Source organism: Acanthochromis polyacanthus, chromosome 17, assembly GCF_021347895.1.
Source record: "Acanthochromis polyacanthus isolate Apoly-LR-REF ecotype Palm Island chromosome 17, KAUST_Apoly_ChrSc, whole genome shotgun sequence".
Lineage (NCBI taxonomy): Eukaryota > Metazoa > Chordata > Actinopteri > Pomacentridae > Acanthochromis > Acanthochromis polyacanthus.
The window spans coordinates 37,434,708-37,452,766 of record NC_067129.1 but is presented as its reverse complement, the minus strand read 5'-3'; the positions used below and the strand labels follow the sequence as shown (position 1 = coordinate 37,452,766).

Below are 18,059 nucleotides of genomic sequence, written 5' to 3'. Positions count from 1 at the left end.
ATGCACACACACAGGTGGGTGGCATTACCTCAGTCTCATGCTTTCTCTTGAGCTCTCCTTGTGGTGGTAACTGCAGCCGAGCGGGCTGGATCTGGCGTGATCGATCGGGACGTACATAATATCGCTGGTACAGGTGTCACCCGCCGAGTGGGTTTCTTTTGGATTTGGAATGGAAAATGACCAGATTATTAATATTGTTAAGGTTTTGCACTAGGTTCTTAACGATCGGGTGGAGCACCTTGTCAGCAACAGTATTACATAGAGGGCGAGAAAACCAGATGCCGGTGGCAAACAATCATTTAATCACAAGATGGGTTCTTCTCATACAGTACAGTTCAAACTCCTACGTTACGCTCCTCTGACCTGCAGCCAGCAGGGGAAATCAGTCCAACACGACCTCAGGGTCTCATTAAAAACTGCTAAAAGCTAAAAGCTAAAATCCTTGTTAAAATCCACCCTTTAAGGTCGTTCCAGGGGTGGCAGGATACGGAGCACAGGGTTCAGCAGTCCCGGGGTTCAGCCCTCATCTTCCTCAGCCTGGCTCGTGTCCGGGGGAAACCACCTGCAAGACACAGACCCACTGCCAGTATGGAAGCCTCTTAACATCAACCCACTCCAGGGGATATAGCCACACCAGAACGTTACTGGAAAACCCCAAAGGGATACTCACACCCGAGGCAGAGCTAACCGCCCTGCCGCTGCGAGTATGTCGTGTCGTAATGTTCTGGTCTCCTCTCGGCTTCGTCTCGGCGTTACCCACTGCCTCCGTCTTCAAACTCGTGCTCCGTCCACCCCTTCCAAGTTTCCTTCCAAGCTCACATGGTTGACTCGCACCATTCCGGCTCTCGTTCCAGGCGCCCTCTCCTTCCCGCCGGACGCTCTCCTTGTTGTTGTCCTCCGCAGCTCATATATAGTTCTCTCCACCACCTTGAAGCCTCTATCCTTACCGTTCATTGGCTCCTGTAGGGAGGAAGGGAGAACCTGGCAGGTGCAATCTATTGCCTCGTCAGAGGCGTTCACGGGCAGTGGGACACTCAAAAATCATAGAAAACTCAAAACACAAATAATCAAGACATGCAATACAACTGAAAACACCCATAATTCAAACTACAAAAACATGCAACACATGCAAAAATAAATATCTAAACAAACAATGAAACCCGTCCCCACTGCCGTGTAACACAGGTAATGGGCTTTTTCCCCTTCCATCTTTATGTGATGTGCGGCGCATTCAGTGACAGCTTGCTTTGCATTGTACAGTGACGCTGGGAGACGGGTCGCTCCGTTCAGCGTGCCGTGGGTGCTTCTGTGACGACAGGGTAAGCTACGTTGTCCGTGTTATGTGATCTGATGTGTTAACTGGTCCCTGATTTTGTTGTGTGGTTGCTGCAGTCTATTTGCTGCTGTTTTTGTTGGATCTCCTCCGCCTGCATTGCTGCTATGCTGCGCCACGGCTAACCGGGTATGTATCGCTCCGAGGAAGTGATCAATGAAGCCCAGGTGATGTCACTTAATGATAATTATGCTTAATTCTTTACCTTTACTAGGTTGCAGCTAAACGTGTGGTTCATTGGGCGTCATCGCTTCCCTGGAGTGGCTGCTGTTTCGGCTCTTTTGTGACGTTTCTTCTTTTTGCCGGTTCTGTTCGCCGGCTCTTCGTTGCGGCTCTCTTATGTTACGGCTCTCTTTTTAGTGTTTACAACTTGCTGTTTCAACTGTGTTGGTGTGTATTTTCATTAGGCTTATCGCCAACGTGTTAGAGTTACTGCATTGTACTTCTGATGTTAAAAACCTCAGGCTATGAGGATTATTATGCCTCATATTGTACCTGTGTTTTAAATGCTGTTGTGTGGAGTGAGTGAGTGTGCGTGTGTGTTTTAATAGTGTATATTGCTCTGGTCACCAGCACTGCTAAATTCGGGAGTACTAATTATTTGTTTCTTTTGTGCAGGTTTGGTGAGCCTCGGCGGTAGTTTAATCCCTGGTGGTGGTTCACAGATCCCCTTTTTCGTTGGTGTGTCGTGTCACAGGTGTGATTATTTGGACCCCTTTTTCCCTTTTGATTTTCTGATTATTTCTTATTTTTGTCTGCCGCCATGGTAAGCCAACCTACTCCTTAATATTTAAGTTGAGTACTCCCGATTTCCTATTTTAAACTGTGGCCTTTACTTATTTAAAATTAATAATATAATTTAATAAAGAAATTGTTATATTTTTGGAAACACGTCTCTTGCCCGAGTGATTTCGAACCTGTGGGCCTTGAGTGTTTAAATGGTCCTTGGTTGATCATGTGAGTACTGAGTAGAATGTCCTGGGGGTGAAATTTCCCTGGGTGGCGTTGTCGCAACATCTATTTAAATCCTAGCCATTCATTCCCCTTCCTCTCCAAGAGTTCCCCTCATCACGCCACATATAGAGAGTGGATTGATGGATCTACTCGGCGTGGTATGGCTCGCCACTACTATACTGGACTCGGCTCGTCTCAGTTTAGTTGTTTTTCCATTACAGTGAGTACCACCTCATCTTTCGTGGAGCCGTCATAGCGCGGCCCGAAAGTCCCTTAAAGTCATTTGTGTGCGACACAAACACAACACAACAATGGACATGGAGACGATTATGGAATAAATTTCCTATCATAATTCAAGAGCATTTTAAATTGATTTGAGGGCAGCATTTATCGATTTCATTCTCAGATTTTGGGATATTGTCTCTCAGAACTCTGCTCTCGCGCTCAAATTTGCTCTGCGTGTGCTCAAACTGTGTCCTCGCACTTGGTTACGATGCTGCTTGCGCAGATTTCCTGCACTCAAACTCAAACTCTTCCTCTTGCTCTCATGGAACTTCTGCTCTGCTCTCAGATTTTTGTGTATCAACGCTGTCAACCAATAGAAGGCCGGCGAGCTTTGACCAATCAGCTTATCCCTGTTTGTATACGGGTGCGTTCGCTGTTTTCCGAGGAGCGTCGCATACGGGCGGGCACTCTTTCAACAGGTTTTATCCACTCCCTACCTCCGGGACTGTAATAAATGTGATTTATTTTATTTTTTGACCACTGTTGGAATAAAATATCATTCAATGCATACAACAGCGTCCGAGCTTCTCATTAAAATGGCTATACTGTATAATAATAGCGGCATCGAACACTGCTCTTTGAGGTGTCCTGGTGGAGAAAAGAATGTCACCATCCTGAAGCTAGCAGCGGGACAGCAGATGGCTTGCTAAAATGGACCGGCAAAGTCGAAGCGCTCAGGCAAGTTATTAATGAAAACTATAAAATATTTATTTGATCATATACCTGGTTTTAAACATACATGAACACTATACAAAATGTATTTATATATCCCTGTATTTTCTTTGTTTTGTTTTGAAAACGATTTATATCATTAATAATCGGATGCTATCCTCATCAGGAAGTGGTACTGAAAATGTTAAATATAAGCATTCTTGTTTCAGGTTATGTTTAATGTGCAAATGAGGTCAGTACACTCAGATAAGACAATGCGCCAATATGCACTGCTTTCTTTTCCAACAGAACCTGCTCAGACATCATATCTTTGAAAGACTGCAAACCAAGTTTCAGTATGTCATCAGTCATCCTTACTTGGACCTTGACAACATATGAGGGTAAGCTAATGCTAGTTCGCTAGCTATCGTATATCAGTCCTGTGAACGACCCTGTCATGGCTGCAGTTTATCGCTATTACATTTTAAATATGTATGCTGTGTATGTGTTTCAGACGGCTCTTTTATGGGACTTCATGGGATGTACCTGAAACAGCAGCACATGAGCCTGCAGTGGCACAAGGTGTAGAGGTATGGAGAGAATTTTGTTTCTTTATTATTCAATCAATCAAAAAAGGTTTTGCAACCAAAAAAGAGAGTTGAGACCAAAAAAACATAAGTTGCAATCAAAAAATAAAAGATCAATCAAATAGAATAGATCTGAGACCAAAAAAAATTAAGTGGCAAGCCCCCCAACAATTTTTTAGATCAAAACAGAACAGGTTGCAAATGAAAATATAATTTGAGAACATATTGACTTAACTTCAATCAAAACTAATATTTTTTTGCTTGCAAGTTCAAAAGTTTTGGTTGTGAATTCTAAAGTTTTGCTTGCAAGGTCAAAAGTTTTGGGTGCAAATTCCAATGTTTTACCCGGATAGTGCATGCACGCTGATTAGCATTATTGCCTCGGCTTGTCCTGGCTTGAGCAGGGTAGCCGGTGACATGTCTATGGCCGGTGAGGGTAGGGAGCATATGAGGCGGATACAACGCAAGGCTGTGATTGCAACATGCAATCGCGGGGTCACTGTTCCTACAAAACAGTAGCCCTGCTACCGTTGACTATGAAACTTTATTGACTAATTGCGGGGCCAGTTTCCAGCGCGTAGCAGCCTGATGCTGTGAGAGGGTGAAAGTGAGCCCCAGAACTGGGATTCCGAGGGTAGGGTGCGGGGGGCACATAAACCGGTCACGTGAGTATGGATCTTTTCCTATTGCACATTTTTCTGTTAGTTTGGGCCTCTCAGTTGCACTAACACGGATATTTCGCCCTCCCTAACAGATATTTTTGTAAAGGGATAAATATATGAAGGTTTTCCTAAATATGCCCTGCAAACCGGTGTTGTAGAATTTTCACACTCCCCGGAAAAATCTGACTCCCCCTTCGCATGAATGCGCGCGACTTACGTTTCACTCTGTGGCCACTTCACGGGTTTTCTGTTTTACATTTACTGTTTTTGCTGTTTTCTGCAGGTTTTCGGGTTAAATGTGATTAAGTACCGAACTGCAGACATGTTTTCCTGTTAAATATGATTAGTTGACATGTTTCTTCTCCTCTTCTCATCTGTATGTGCGCACCCTAAATGGCATCGGGGGAGATCCTACGCTACTCTCAGCTTCACTCCTATGAGGACATCAGGACAGGACAGGGTGTAATCGCCAAATATTGTTCATATTCCATCAGTGTTTTACACATGTCAATAAAATAATTGTTCACTGAGAAAACTTTATATCTTATTTAAAATCGGACTCCCCTAAGAATGCAAGATATGGCATCAAAATATGTCTGGTATTTATGTATGAAGTGTTTAATATAAGTATAGTTCGTATAAAGTCATTTGTTATTGTTGTTATTTTTATTGGGCCAGTTAACAATATAATAGCATTGAAATTCTTTATTTATCCCATACCTGGGAAATTATTTGCTACAACAGCTAAAACGCCAAATCACAAGTTAAAAAAAAAACAACTCGTAAATTACAGTCTGTAAGAACAGAATAATAAAATAAGGGGCTAAATGATCAGAGTATGGCAGATAAGGAACAAAGAGACTATTTCAAAACTAGGACTTTAACAGAAATGTGCAGGTTGAGTTAACCGTTCAGATTGTATGATATGATATAAAATCTGGAGTCAGATTTTGTTGGGTCACTTAACAAAATCTGACTCCCCTACTATTTTGGGAATGCAAGAGGTGACAACCTCCAAACTTTCTCAGCTACAACATCTGCACCTCTGCTGCTGCTGTGTGAAGTATCAAGTATGCAGTCATTACAGGAGAGAAGTTGTAGGGGGAGTCAGATTTTGCTGGGCCGCTTAACAAAATGCAACAGCACAGAGGGAAGCGGCGATGACTGGCGGTGGAGCAAGGTCAAACCGACCAATAGGAACTCTTGTCTCTTCCACCAGCGTTGAACTTGCAAGCAAAACTTTTGAACTTGCAAGCAAAAAATATTAGTTTTGATTGAAGTTAAGTCAATATGTTCTCAAATTATTATATTTTCATCTTCAACCTGTTCTGTTTTGATCTCAAAAATTTTTTGGGGGGGTTGCCACTTAAATTTTTTTGGTCTCAGATATATTCTATTTTTTTTTGTTATTTTACTTCTTATTAATTTTGTGTTAATAAATGTACATCATAACTTCGTATACAAGATATTAAGGCTAACATCTGTTTTTCCATGTGATAGTTATACATTTCACTGACTTATTACACAATTAAAATGCTCTGTAACCATACAAATGTCATCTATATATACACAGACATTGTGTAACTGATGTACATTCAACTGAGATTAGATAACAATGAAGTTTAATAACAAAACAGAACACAATGAACAATCCCCTTTCCCCGCCCTCGCCAGCCGTCAGTCAAACAAATGCACTATGAAACAGTATTAGCTAACTGATCAGTTTCAATTATATTCTCTGATTGTCAATTCCTAATTTGTGTTAAGAATGGTTCCCAGATTTCAGTAAAAGTGTCTAACCTCCCGTTTATTTTATATATTAGTTGCTCATATGAGGCTGTTTCTGTTAATGCATTCAGCCATTCAGAGTAGTTTGGGTTATCTTTTCCCGTCCAATGTTTCAATAGAACTCTTTTAGCAGTGGCAAGTGCTACTTTTAGCCACTTGGCTTTATTCTCATTTATTCTATTGTTCCCTTTCATACCATTCAAGAGACATAAGGCAGGAGTAAGACTGATATTCATTCCAAGACTGTCTATGATTTTTTCTGTAACTCTCTGCCAGTAGACATTTAATATGGGGCAATGGTAGCACTTTATAATAACTATACACTATTAAGCATTAGTTAAGCATTGGTTAAGCATAATTTCAGCATTAGTTAATCCTTAAATCCTCATGAACTCATCATGAATTCACCATTAGTAATGCATTACAAAGCATTAGTAAAGACAGTTTTAAATGTTCAACCAACACATTATTAAGCATTAGTTAAACATTAGTAAAGTGCTTAATTCATCGTTAACTCATCATTTGTAACTAATTAGTTATACGTGCGTAATTAATCATGAATTCATGATCTGTATGACATTTATTATGCATTACTAAGTACTTAATAAATCCGGTTAAAAATGTTTTGTTGCTCATTGATAATCTCAGATGTTAATACTTTATAAAGGGTTAGCAACTGTGTTAGTATATGATTTACAAACACATATTCATCCTCAATGAATAACTTATTAATGCGGTTACTACTCATTAGTTAAGTATATTCTGTGAGCCCATCTAAAGTGAGGACTATCTATGCTATAAAAAGCATTTATAAAGGACACAGAAGCAAAGATATACAAAGTGTCAGTTTTATTGGTCCCAAACAATACAAGCTCTTTTAAATACACACTTTAAACAAATACAATCTATAAAATTTCAAGTAAACTTGACAAACATCTTCAAATAACAACAGTCTGTGATCGTATAAAATAGAAAAATAAAATACAAGCTCTTTTAAATACACACTTTGCAATCCTTAACATTTCAAGTAAACTGGTGAACTATCTCTTCAGGGCACACACACACCAGAGGTAAGTGGCTGCCTGATTCTGGGATTCCGCCAGTGCATTTCAATGGTGTGCCCTTGAAGTGCACAAAGTGCTTTACAGTAAAACAAATATACCGTTTTCAAATATTGCAAGATAACACTAGATAATTTCTGCAACCTGTTTGCCTCTACGATCAGCTGCCATCTCCCCAGCGTGATATGGCTCTCTCTCTGACTTCCGCATTTCAGAAAAATTAAAAAATAACCCGCGCGGTCTCGCTCTCCAGAACCGCGGAGGAGGCTGGGACTTGTAGGACTCTGGGACTCTGGGATTTTGGAGCATGCGCACTAGCATTTTTGACGGTAAGAGCATGCGCAGTAGCGTCCTACACGTCCCAGAGTCCTACAAGTCCCAGCCTCCTCCGCGGTTCTGGAGAGCGAGACCGCGCGTTTTTTTTTTAATTTTTCTGAAATGCGGAAGTCGGAGAGAGAGCCATATCACGCTGGGGAGATGGCAGCTGATCGTAGAGGCAAACAGGTTGCAGAAATTATCTAGTGTTATCTTGCAATATTTGAAAACGGTATATTTGTTTTACTGTAAAGCACTTTGTGCACTTCAAGGGCACACCATTGAAATGCACTGGCGGAATCCCAGAATCAGGCAGCCACTTACCTCTGGTGTGTGTGTGCCCTGAAGAGATAGTTCACCAGTTTACTTGAAATGTTAAGGATTGCAAAGTGTGTATTTAAAAGAGCTTGTATTTTATTTTTCTATTTTATACGATCACAGACTGTTGTTATTTGAAGATGTTTGTCAAGTTAACTTGAAATTTTATAGATTGTATTTGTTTAAAGTGTGTATTTAAAAGAGCTTGTATTGTTTGGGACCAATAAAACTGACACTTTGTATATCTTTGCTTCTGTGTCCTTTATAAATGCTTTATAAAGCATAGATAGTCCTCACTTTAGATGGGCTCACAGAATATACTTAACTAATGAGCAGTAACCGCATTGAGGATGAATATGTGTTTGTAAATCATATACTAACACAGTTGCTAACCCTTTATAAAGTATTAACATCTGAGATTATCAATGAGCAACAAAACATTTTTAACCGGATTTATTAAGTGCTTAGTAATGCATAATAAATGTCATACAGATCATGAATTCATGATTAATTATGCACGTATAACTAATTAGTTACAAATGATGAGTTAACGATGAATTAAGCACTTTACTAATGTTTAACTAATGCTTAATAATGTGTTGGTTGAACATTTAAAACTGTCTTTACTAATGCTTTGTAATGCATTACTAATGGTGAATTCATGATGAGTTCATGAGGATTTAAGGATTAACTAATGCTGAAATTATGCTTAACCAATGCTTAACTAATGCTTAATAGTGTATAGTTATTATAAAGTGCTACCTGGGGGAATAAAGAAACATGTGGAGAAGATCTCCTTTATTTGTTTTGCAGCGCCAACACTTGTTTGACTCAGTTAGCCCCATCCTGTTCATCCTCACTGGTGTCCAGTATAATCTGTGGAATATTTTAAATTGAATGAGTTTGGACCTAGCATCTCTCATTGGGTTTAACATCTCCCTAGTCAGTCTACTCCATTCTTCCTCCTCATAAGTCATTCCTAGGTCTTTTTCCCCATGCAGCCTTTAAGCTTGTTGTATTACCTTTAAACCCATTTATAAGATGATTGTAAATTTTGCTTACCAGGTGAGGTGTTGCACTTAACAGTAAAAATTTTGAGGCAATAGGAGATTGGATTGGTAGTTCTATCCCTCTGGGAACTGCCTTAGACATGCAATCCCTGAGTTGTAAATATTTCCAGGAGTCTTTATTGTGTATGTTGTATGTTTCTTTTAACTGTTCAAATGATTTAAAGGTTTTGTTGTGGTAAAGACATTGAATATGATTGATTCCTTTGGTATGCCATTCTCTCCAGAAGAACACCTTTCCCCCTATTTTTAATAAGGGGTTATTCCATATAGATGATGAACCTGTAAGGAAAGGAGACACGCCTTCCTTCTTATGTATGCGGTGCCAAATGTCCCTTGTATTGGAAATTATTGGATTTTCATCTTGAGATTTTGAACTATGACTCAGGTAATCTGCTGCTTTAAATGGAGCAATTTATTCTTCTTCTAGGTCCACCCACACAGGTCTGTCCTTTCTGAATGAGAGTAATGTTATTTGAGCCCCTATAAACGATTCTTGGTAGAGCTTCATATTAGAAAGACTCAGACCCCCGTATTCTACTTTAGCTTGTAGCCTTGTTATTTTCATCCTCGCCCTTTTCCCAGCCCAGATAAATTGATTGAACATTTTGTCTATGGTTTTAAAAAGAGCCATTGGTATATTTATAGGTATCATGTTTAAGAGATAATTCAATTTTGGGGTTACCACCATTTTTATAGCTTGTATTCTTCCCCATAATGATAATTGTAATTTATCCCAACTCTTGAGTAAGATTTCTATTTTAGCCAAGACCGGGTTGAAATTATCAAATATTATGTTCTCTAGTCCCGGATTCAAACATATTCCAAGGTATTTTAAGTTTTTAGCTATACCCATTCGAATTTCCATTTAAGGAAATTGCTTTTATAACAACTTTTAGAGAGTCGCATCACTTCAGACTTGTTCCAATTGATCATATATCCCGATATAGATGAGAACGAGCTGATAGTTTCTAAAATTGTAGGTATCGATTTCTGAGAATCTGATATCATGACCAATATATCGTCTGCAAAAATTAATAATTTGTTTTCTTGCCCCCCCATTGTTATTCCTGTGATTGATTTGTTTGATCTTACAGCTTCTGCAAGGGGTTCTAGTGCTATGATAAACAAGAGGGGTGAGAGTGGGGTCTCCCTATTTTGTCCCTCGCCTCACTGCAAAGGAGTCTGATCTCAGTTGTTACCTTAGATTTAGTCTGATTGTAAATGAGCTTGATAATGTTCTGGAATCCTAAACCAAAACCAAATTCTTGTAAGGCAAAGCTGAGGTAACTCCAGCTAACCCAATCAAATGCCTTGTTTGCATCTAGGGATAATGTGGCTATTGGAGTGTCCCAGTCTTTGACCTTCCAGATTAAATGAAGTAAGCGTCTGAAACTATCTGAGGAGGTCCTGCCCTTCACAAATCCCACCTGATCTGGATGGATGATGAAGTTATTACATTATTCATTCTAAGTGCAAAGATTTTTGTCAACAGTTTTTCATCACAGCATAGTAGACTGATTGGCCGATAACTTCCACACTCCAGGGGGTCTTTTCCTTTTTTCAGTATGGGAGACGCCAGTGTTTACAAACAGTGACGTCATGAAGTCACGTGATTACCGCGCTGGTTGGCAAGAGGAACCAGAGGAACAATGGCTGACGATAACAATGCGAACTATCCTTCCATGAAATTGTCTGATTATGCTCAATCCTTATCACCTGAGGCCCGACAAAGATACGTGAGTAAGCTGAGATATCAGGGAAACAGTAAAACCTTGCCAGATCCCTACAATTTGAAGACTGGGCGGGTTGACGATCCTTCATTGTGGCCGGACATTTCCTTCACCGACATTTATTTTTACTTGATTGACACCCCTGGGCAGTTCACCCACCCAAAAATATATAATTATGAATTAAAAATAATTTATCTTCTGTTAATCTTCAACAAGATGTCAAAGAAACGTCAAGAAGTTGCTGTATTTTTTGTCTGTAGTATAGCTTCTATGTAACAGTAACAGACCCACAGCATTGGTGATCGAAAATAAGACAATTCTAAAAAACGATCGCTAGACGCATACAGAAACAAATATGGTTACAAATATGAGGCTGCTGGCTTAAGGAGATGTTATTGAATATGCTTCATTCAACTTTAGTATACTTTCATCGCCTAAAAAGCGATCGGTAACACGTGACAACACTGAACCAAACCGAAAGTGTAGAGATCGCTTCACGCGAAGGACAGGGTCTCTGCAGGTTTCAACAAGCCAAGTTTAAGACTTTTTAAGACCTTTTTAAGACCATAATGAATACAAATTAAGACCCATTTCACATTGATACTGGCAAAAAAGTACAAAAGACTTGAAGGAAAACTGGAGGCCCGGAATTTATTCACAGCTCTTTCACACTCGAATACAAAACACTTAACCCAACAAAAAAAACAGAAACCTCTCTGTTGTGAACCAAGATTTGTTAAGAAGTCAGAGTCAAAAAATATTGGTAAACTCTACAGCCAACAGCCATTGTGTGTGTGTGTGTGCCTGTGTATACACACAAGAACTATCCGAGCTCTTGTCCCGAGGCTGCAATCTCCTCCACAATATTCTTGAGCTCTGCTAATTTTTCCTTGTAGCGCCTCCTCAGAGCATTTGATTTTGTGATGAGCTGGGCCATCTGAGTGCCCACCTTGCCCTCTGCCTCTTCTGCAAGCCTGTCTGCATTTCTGGCCAGACTTTCAGAAACCTCTTGGACAGTTTTCCTTTTCTTTTTTAGTTCTTCCAGGTGATCCTCTAAAGCCTTTCTCTTCTTTCCCTGTTCATCAGACACCTTCTTCCTTCTCTCTTGATCAAGGTAGACACTGTACTTGGACCTGGCTGATGCCGCAGAAATCAAGAGCTCTTTCGTGATGGGAATCTTGGTCACCCTGCCATGTTGAGTGACATAGTCACACACAAGCCTGTGCGCAACAACAGTGTCCTCCTGCATGTTACACGTTTCAACTTCAACGTTGGACAAAGAGGGCAGGAGGATTCCTGCAGGCGACGGCTGACGTTACTGTGAGCGTATTGCGTCATTTCCTGTTTCAGCACTGTGTCGTGTTGTTAGCATGGCTTCTGCTTCTGCCTCTTCCTCTCCCTCTCCCTCTCTCTCCCTCTCCTGCTCAGTGTGCCACATGTTTAGTTATTCCTCTGCCTCCTTTAGTGATAACAATATGTGTAATAAGTGCAGCCTTTTTGTAGTTCTGGAGGCGAGGCTCTCCGAATTGGAATCGCGGCTCCGCACCATGGAAAATAACCCGCTAGCAGCTAGCCAAGCCCCCTTAGCCGGTGCGGACCGCAATAGCTTAGCTAGTGTAGCATCTGTTAGCCGTCCCTTAGCAGCGCCCGAACAGCCGGGTGGATGGGTGACAGTTCGTAGGAAAAACAGTCCTAAACTCAAGCCTGCTGTCCCAGCTCACCACAAACCGCTTCATGTTTCTAATCGTTTTTCCCCGCTCAGCGACACACCCGCTGAGAAACCAACTCTGATCATTGGCAGCTCCATAGTCAGAAACGTGAAGCTAGCGACACCAGCGACCATAGTTAAATGCCTCCCAGGGGCCAGAGCGGGCGACATAGAAGCAAATTTGAAACTGCTGGCTAAAGATAATCGTAAATATAGTAAGATTGTTATTCACGTCGGCGGTAACGACACCCGGTTACGCCAATTGGAGGTCACCAAAATTAGCGTGGCATCGGTGTGTACTTTCGCCAAAACCATGTCGGACTCCGTAGTTTTCTCTGGACCCTTGCCTGATCTGACCAGCGATGACATGTTTAGCCGCATGTCGTCGTTTCGCTGCTGGTTGTCTATGTGGTGTCCATCAAACGACGTGGGCTTTATAGATAATTGGAGCTCTTTTTGGGGAAAACCTGGTCTGATTAGGAGAGACGGCATCCATCCCACTTTGGCTGGTGCAGCTCTCATTTCTAGGAATATGGCTGATTTTATTAGTACTCCTAAAGCATGACAACCCAGAGTTAAGACCAGGATGCAGAGCTGTAGTCTTACACACCTCTCTGCAGTTTCCTCACAGCTGTCATCCTCCAGTAATTCAGTTAACTTTATTGAGACTGTGTCTGTCCCCCGACCACCAAAATTCAATAAATTAAACAAATCAAAAATATACAAAAGAAATAGTAACCACAAAAATTTAATAAAAATTAATACCTCTATTTCAACATAGCAAAGAAACAGGAAAATTAAATGTGGTCTGTTATTATGTCTATTAGATCTCTCTCGTCTAAATCTCTGCTAGTAAATGAGTTGATAACTGATCACCAGATTGATTTGTTCTGTTTGACTGAAACCTGGTTGCAGCAGGAAGACTTTGTTAGCCTAAACGAATCAACTCCCTCTAGTCATATTAACTGTCATATTCCTCGAATCACAGGCCGAGGAGGAGGAGTAGCAGCAATCTACCATTCTAGTTTAAAATTGAACCAGAGGCCTAAACCTGACTACAGCTCATTTGAAAATCTCATTCTTAGTCTCTCTCATCCAAATTTGAAAGCTCAGAAACCAGTTTTATTTGTTGTTATATATCGTCCTCCTGCTCCTTATTCTGAGTTTTTATCTCAATTCTCAGACTTTTTATCTGAATTAGTGCTCAGTTCAGACAAAGTTATAATTGTGGGTGACTTTAACATTCATGTTGATGTAGACAGCGACAGCCTTACAACAGCTTTTAATTCATTATTAGACTCAATTGGGTTTTCTCAACATGTAAATAAGTTGTTAAAAGGGTAGTTTTAATCACACTCTTGACCTTGTCCTGACTTATGGCATAGAAATTGAAGAGTTAACAGTATTTCCCCAGAACCCTCTTCTTTCTGACCATTTTATGATAACGTTTCAATTTAAAGTAAAGGATTGTTTAGCAGCTGAGAACAAATATCATTACAGTAGGTGTTTGTCTGACAATTCAGTTTCTAAATTTAAGGAAATAATACCCTCACTGTTTACTTCAGCAACATTTACTGATAAATCAGAAGGCAAATATTATAATTTTACCCCCACAGAAGTGGATTATTATGTTAATAATGCTTCAGCCTCACTGCGTACAACTCTTGATAGTGTTGCACCTGTAAAAAAGAAAGTTATATCTCAGAGAAGACTTGCTCCTTGGTATAATTCCCAGCTGCGGACTTTAAAGCAGGCATCCCGAAAGCTGGAAAGAAAGTGGTATTCCACTAATTCAAGAGGTAGTGTATGTGTCTTGGAAAAATAGTCTAGTAATCTATAAAAAAGCTCTTTGTAATGCCAGGACAACTTATTATTCATCTTTAATAGAGGAGAACAAGAACAACCTTAGGTTTCTCTTTAGCTCTGTAGCCAGGCTGACAAAGAGTCAGAGCTCCGTTGAACCTTGTATTCCTTTAGCTTTAACCAGTAACGACTTCATGAGCTTCTTTACACATAAAATAGTTCTGATTAGAGATAAAATTAATCTGGCCCTTCCTACAAATGTCACAGATGCTTTTAGACCTGATGAATCTTTAGAATTCTTCACTCCTATATGTCTCTCTGAACTAATTTCAACAGTTTCTACATCCAAACCATCAACATGTCTTTTAGATCCTATCCCAACTAGACTCTTCAAGGAGATTTTACCTTTACCTTTAATTAATTCTTCAATGTTAGATCTGATTAATCTCTCTCTAGTAACAGGCTATGTACCACAGGCTTTTAAGGTTGCTGTCATCAAACCTTTGCTTAAAAAGCCCACTTTAGATCCAGATGTGTTAGCTAACTATAGACCAATATCCAACCTACCATTTCTCTCTAAAATTCTGGAAAGAACAGTTGCAAATCAATTATGTGAACACTTACAAAGGAATAATTTGTTTGAAATGTTTCAGTCAGGCTTCAGAGTGCATCATAGCACAGAAACAGCTCTAGTGAAAGTTACTAATGACCTTCTCATAGCATCAGATAATGGACTAGTCTCTATACTTGTTTTGTTAGATCTTAGTGCAGCGTTTGACACAATCGACCCCAAAATTTTATTACAGCGTCTAGAACATTCAATTGGCATTAAAGGGACAACACTGGACTGGTTTAAATCCTACTTATCAGATAGGTTCCAGTTTGTGTATGTCAACAATAACTCTTCTGAGCATACTAAAGTTAATCATGGAGTTCCTCAGGGTTCTGTCTTAGGACCGATACTTTTCACATTATACATGCTTCCTTTAGGCAATATTATTAGGAAGCATTGTATTAACTTCCATTGTTATGCAGATGACACACAATTGTATTTATCTATGAAGCCAGATGAAACTGATCAGTTAGCTAGACTGCAAGATTGTCTTAAGGACATTAAAACCTGGATGACTTTTAACTTCCTACTGCTAAATTCAGACAAAACTGAAGTCATTGTATTTGGCCCAAAACATCTTAGAAACTCGCTTTCAAAGCAAATAGTTACTCTGGATGGCATCGCATTGGCCTCCAGTACTACTGTGAGGAATCTTGCAGTTATTTTTGACCAGGACATGTCCTTTAACTCACACATAAAGCAAGTCTGTAGGACTTCCTTTTTTCACCTGCGTAATATTGTAAAAATCAGGAACATTCTGTCTCAGAGTGATGCAGAAAAATTAGTTCATGCTTTTGTTACTTCCAGGCTTGACTATTGTAATTCCTTATTATCGGGTTGTCCAAATAGCTCTCTTAAACATCTACAGTTGATCCAAAACGCTGCTGCGAGAGTACTGACAGGAGTTAGCAAAAGAGATCATATTTCCCCTATACTTGCTTCTCTTCACTGGCTTCCTGTTCAATCCAGAATAGAATTTAAAATCCTTCTTCTGACATATAAAGCTCTTAATAACCAATCTCCATCATATCTTAAAGATCTGATAGTACCATATTATCCTAGTAGAACTCTTCGCTCTCAAACTTCAGGCTTACTTGTTGTTCCTAGAATTTCTAAAAGTAGAATGGGAGGCAGAGTCTTCAGTTATCAGGCGCCTCTCCTGTGGAACCTGCTCCCAGTTTGGGTTCGGGAGGCAGACACCCTCTCTATTTTTAAGACCAGGCTTAAAACGTTCCTTTTTGACAAATCTTATAGTTGGGGCTGACTGGGTGACCCACAGGGGTTCGGCTTGTGTCTTCATTTGCACAGCTGACTCCCTCTTGGAAGTCCCTTCGTTCTGCCCCTAGTCATGATGCTATAGGCCTAGGCTGCTGGGGGACTTTTCTTGACGCACTGAGCCCTTCTCTAGCTACCTTTACATTTAATATATATACCGTTATTGCAGTACATTCACTCTGTTTCCCCCTGTGCTATTTCTCCGAGGGTCCCTGGTCCCAGAGCTGGATGCTTCAGATCTGCGGTCGATGTTCCACCAGCTGGTCCAGTCTCCATCATGTCCACTGTGGGATGCTGCTGCTGACCTTCCTCCAGCCCTCTGCTTCCAACTCCCCTTTTCCACCAGTCAACTCTGCATTGCCTTCACTATACTTGTTATGCTAACTTACATACTGTTTGAATTTTACTGCTAGTTATATATGGAGTATGTCTAATGTCAGAGCCGTACATCATAAGAGTAAACTATGAGTCAGTTTTCAATGTTAGCTTATACTTTGTCTGTGTCACATATCCTGTCATGCATGTATCCAAATGTGTGTTGTGTTTTCCTTGCTTTCCCACCCCTCCCTCTTCTCCCATCCCTCCCCCTTGCCCTCCTCTGTCCTTCTCAACCCACCCGGCCAGCAGGCAGATGGGTCCCCCCTATATAGAGCCGGGTTCTGCTCGAGGTTTCTTCCCTGTTAAAAGGGTGTTTTCCTTGCCACTGTCGCCTTTGGGCTTGCTCTGGGGGTCAGGCATATGGGTTCTGTAAAGCGTCTTGAGACGATTTGACTGTAATTGACGCTATATAAATAAAATTGAATTGAATTGAATTCCTTGTTTACAGAAAAACCTCTCTCCACTGTGGCCTGTCCATGGGACTAAATGAGCAGCTTCTGGCAAAAAGACCAAAGTTCAGGATAGGGCCTTCTAAGGAAACCACTAGGGCTGGCCCGAATAGTGGTTTCTGGGCTCCGAATATTCGTTCCGCCCCATAACGTCCGACTGCGGCGACGGCCCGGGGGGCCGGGGCGGCGGCTGCTGCTTGTGGCGGAAGACGGCCCGAATATTCGGATCCGTTCGTCTGGTCTCGGGTCCAAATTTTGCTTTTGTTTTGTCTTCAGTTAAACTGAAGAATTCCCAAACAGCGGAGTATTTCAGCATCTTCTCTTGTGTTTATGCAACGAAGTGAAGCATGACCGCTGAGCGTGCACAGCAATGGCTGGTGGTGTTCGATAAATTGTGGCCGGGCAGTGTAGGTAGCCTACATTTAGTTTATAGTTAGGTTATAGCGTCCTCAAAAATCGAAACATTTCAAAGCGAGACTGAAGTTTATGCATGTTTTACATATAAGTAACATCAATAGATTTTTAAGACCTTTCAAAATCGTATTTAAGACCTTTTATAAGATTTTAGGAGAATTTTAGACATTTTAAGGCCTTAAATTCAAATTATTGGATTTAAGACTTTTTAAGACTTTTTAAGACCCCACGGATACCCTGGAAGGAACGCTTCATACAACTAACAACTACACATGATATTACCATTGTGGTAAATACATGTGCAATTTCATTCATGAAAAGCGATAACTTTACGTATTTGTTTCAAACCCGATATCGTTCTCGTAGCAAGCCGTTATGTTACTGCCGGTTCTTGCCAACCAGCAGCGGTCTTGTACAGCAAATGACGACATGCTGGCTTTTCCCGTAAGGGTGATTATTGATTCTGTCATAGAAAATGGAAGCTGTCCTGAATTAATGGCTGAGCTAAATGTTTTTAGTAATTCAGAGCTAAGATCATCTGCAAACTTCTTGTAAAATTCATTTGGAATCCCATCTATACCTGGGGTTTTTCCTGAGGGTAAGGATTGTATTATTTTATTCACCTCTTCAAGTGTTATTGGGTGTTCCGGGTATTTCATATCTTC

The 18,059-nt window shown here is 40.5% G+C and overlaps 2 protein-coding genes across 7 annotated transcripts in view; both read left to right on the top strand.

Moving 5' to 3' along the window:
• The window catches only part of LOC110970730 (CLOCK-interacting pacemaker-like), a 611,892-nt gene that overhangs the window by 25,176 nt on the left and 568,657 nt on the right, over nt 1-18,059 (top strand). The window lies entirely within an intron of this gene.
• LOC110972103 (uncharacterized) lies at nt 27-16,965 on the top strand. 4 transcript variants are annotated; one of them, XM_051937692.1, is made up of 7 exons: nt 27-133; nt 1,261-1,319; nt 1,393-1,462; nt 1,548-1,723; nt 1,952-3,624; nt 3,738-3,813; nt 11,869-16,965. In XM_051937692.1, exon 7 carries the CDS (start codon nt 12,125-12,127, stop codon nt 13,025-13,027), a length of 903 nt encoding a protein of 300 aa, XP_051793652.1. In that variant the 5' UTR covers nt 27-133; nt 1,261-1,319; nt 1,393-1,462; nt 1,548-1,723; nt 1,952-3,624; nt 3,738-3,813; nt 11,869-12,124; the 3' UTR covers nt 13,028-16,965. The 4 variants fall into 4 exon arrangements, with proteins under 4 accessions (XP_051793652.1, XP_051793653.1, XP_051793654.1 ...); XM_051937694.1 differs by having other exon boundaries at nt 47-133; nt 1,273-1,319; XM_051937693.1 differs by lacking the exons at nt 1,393-1,462; nt 1,548-1,723.

What these genes read in the sequence shown, in the direction of transcription:
- LOC110972103 (XM_051937693.1), top strand. Translation starts at nt 12,125, where the DNA reads ATGGCTTCTGCTTCTGCCTCTTCCTCTCCCTCTCCCTCTCTCTCCCTC.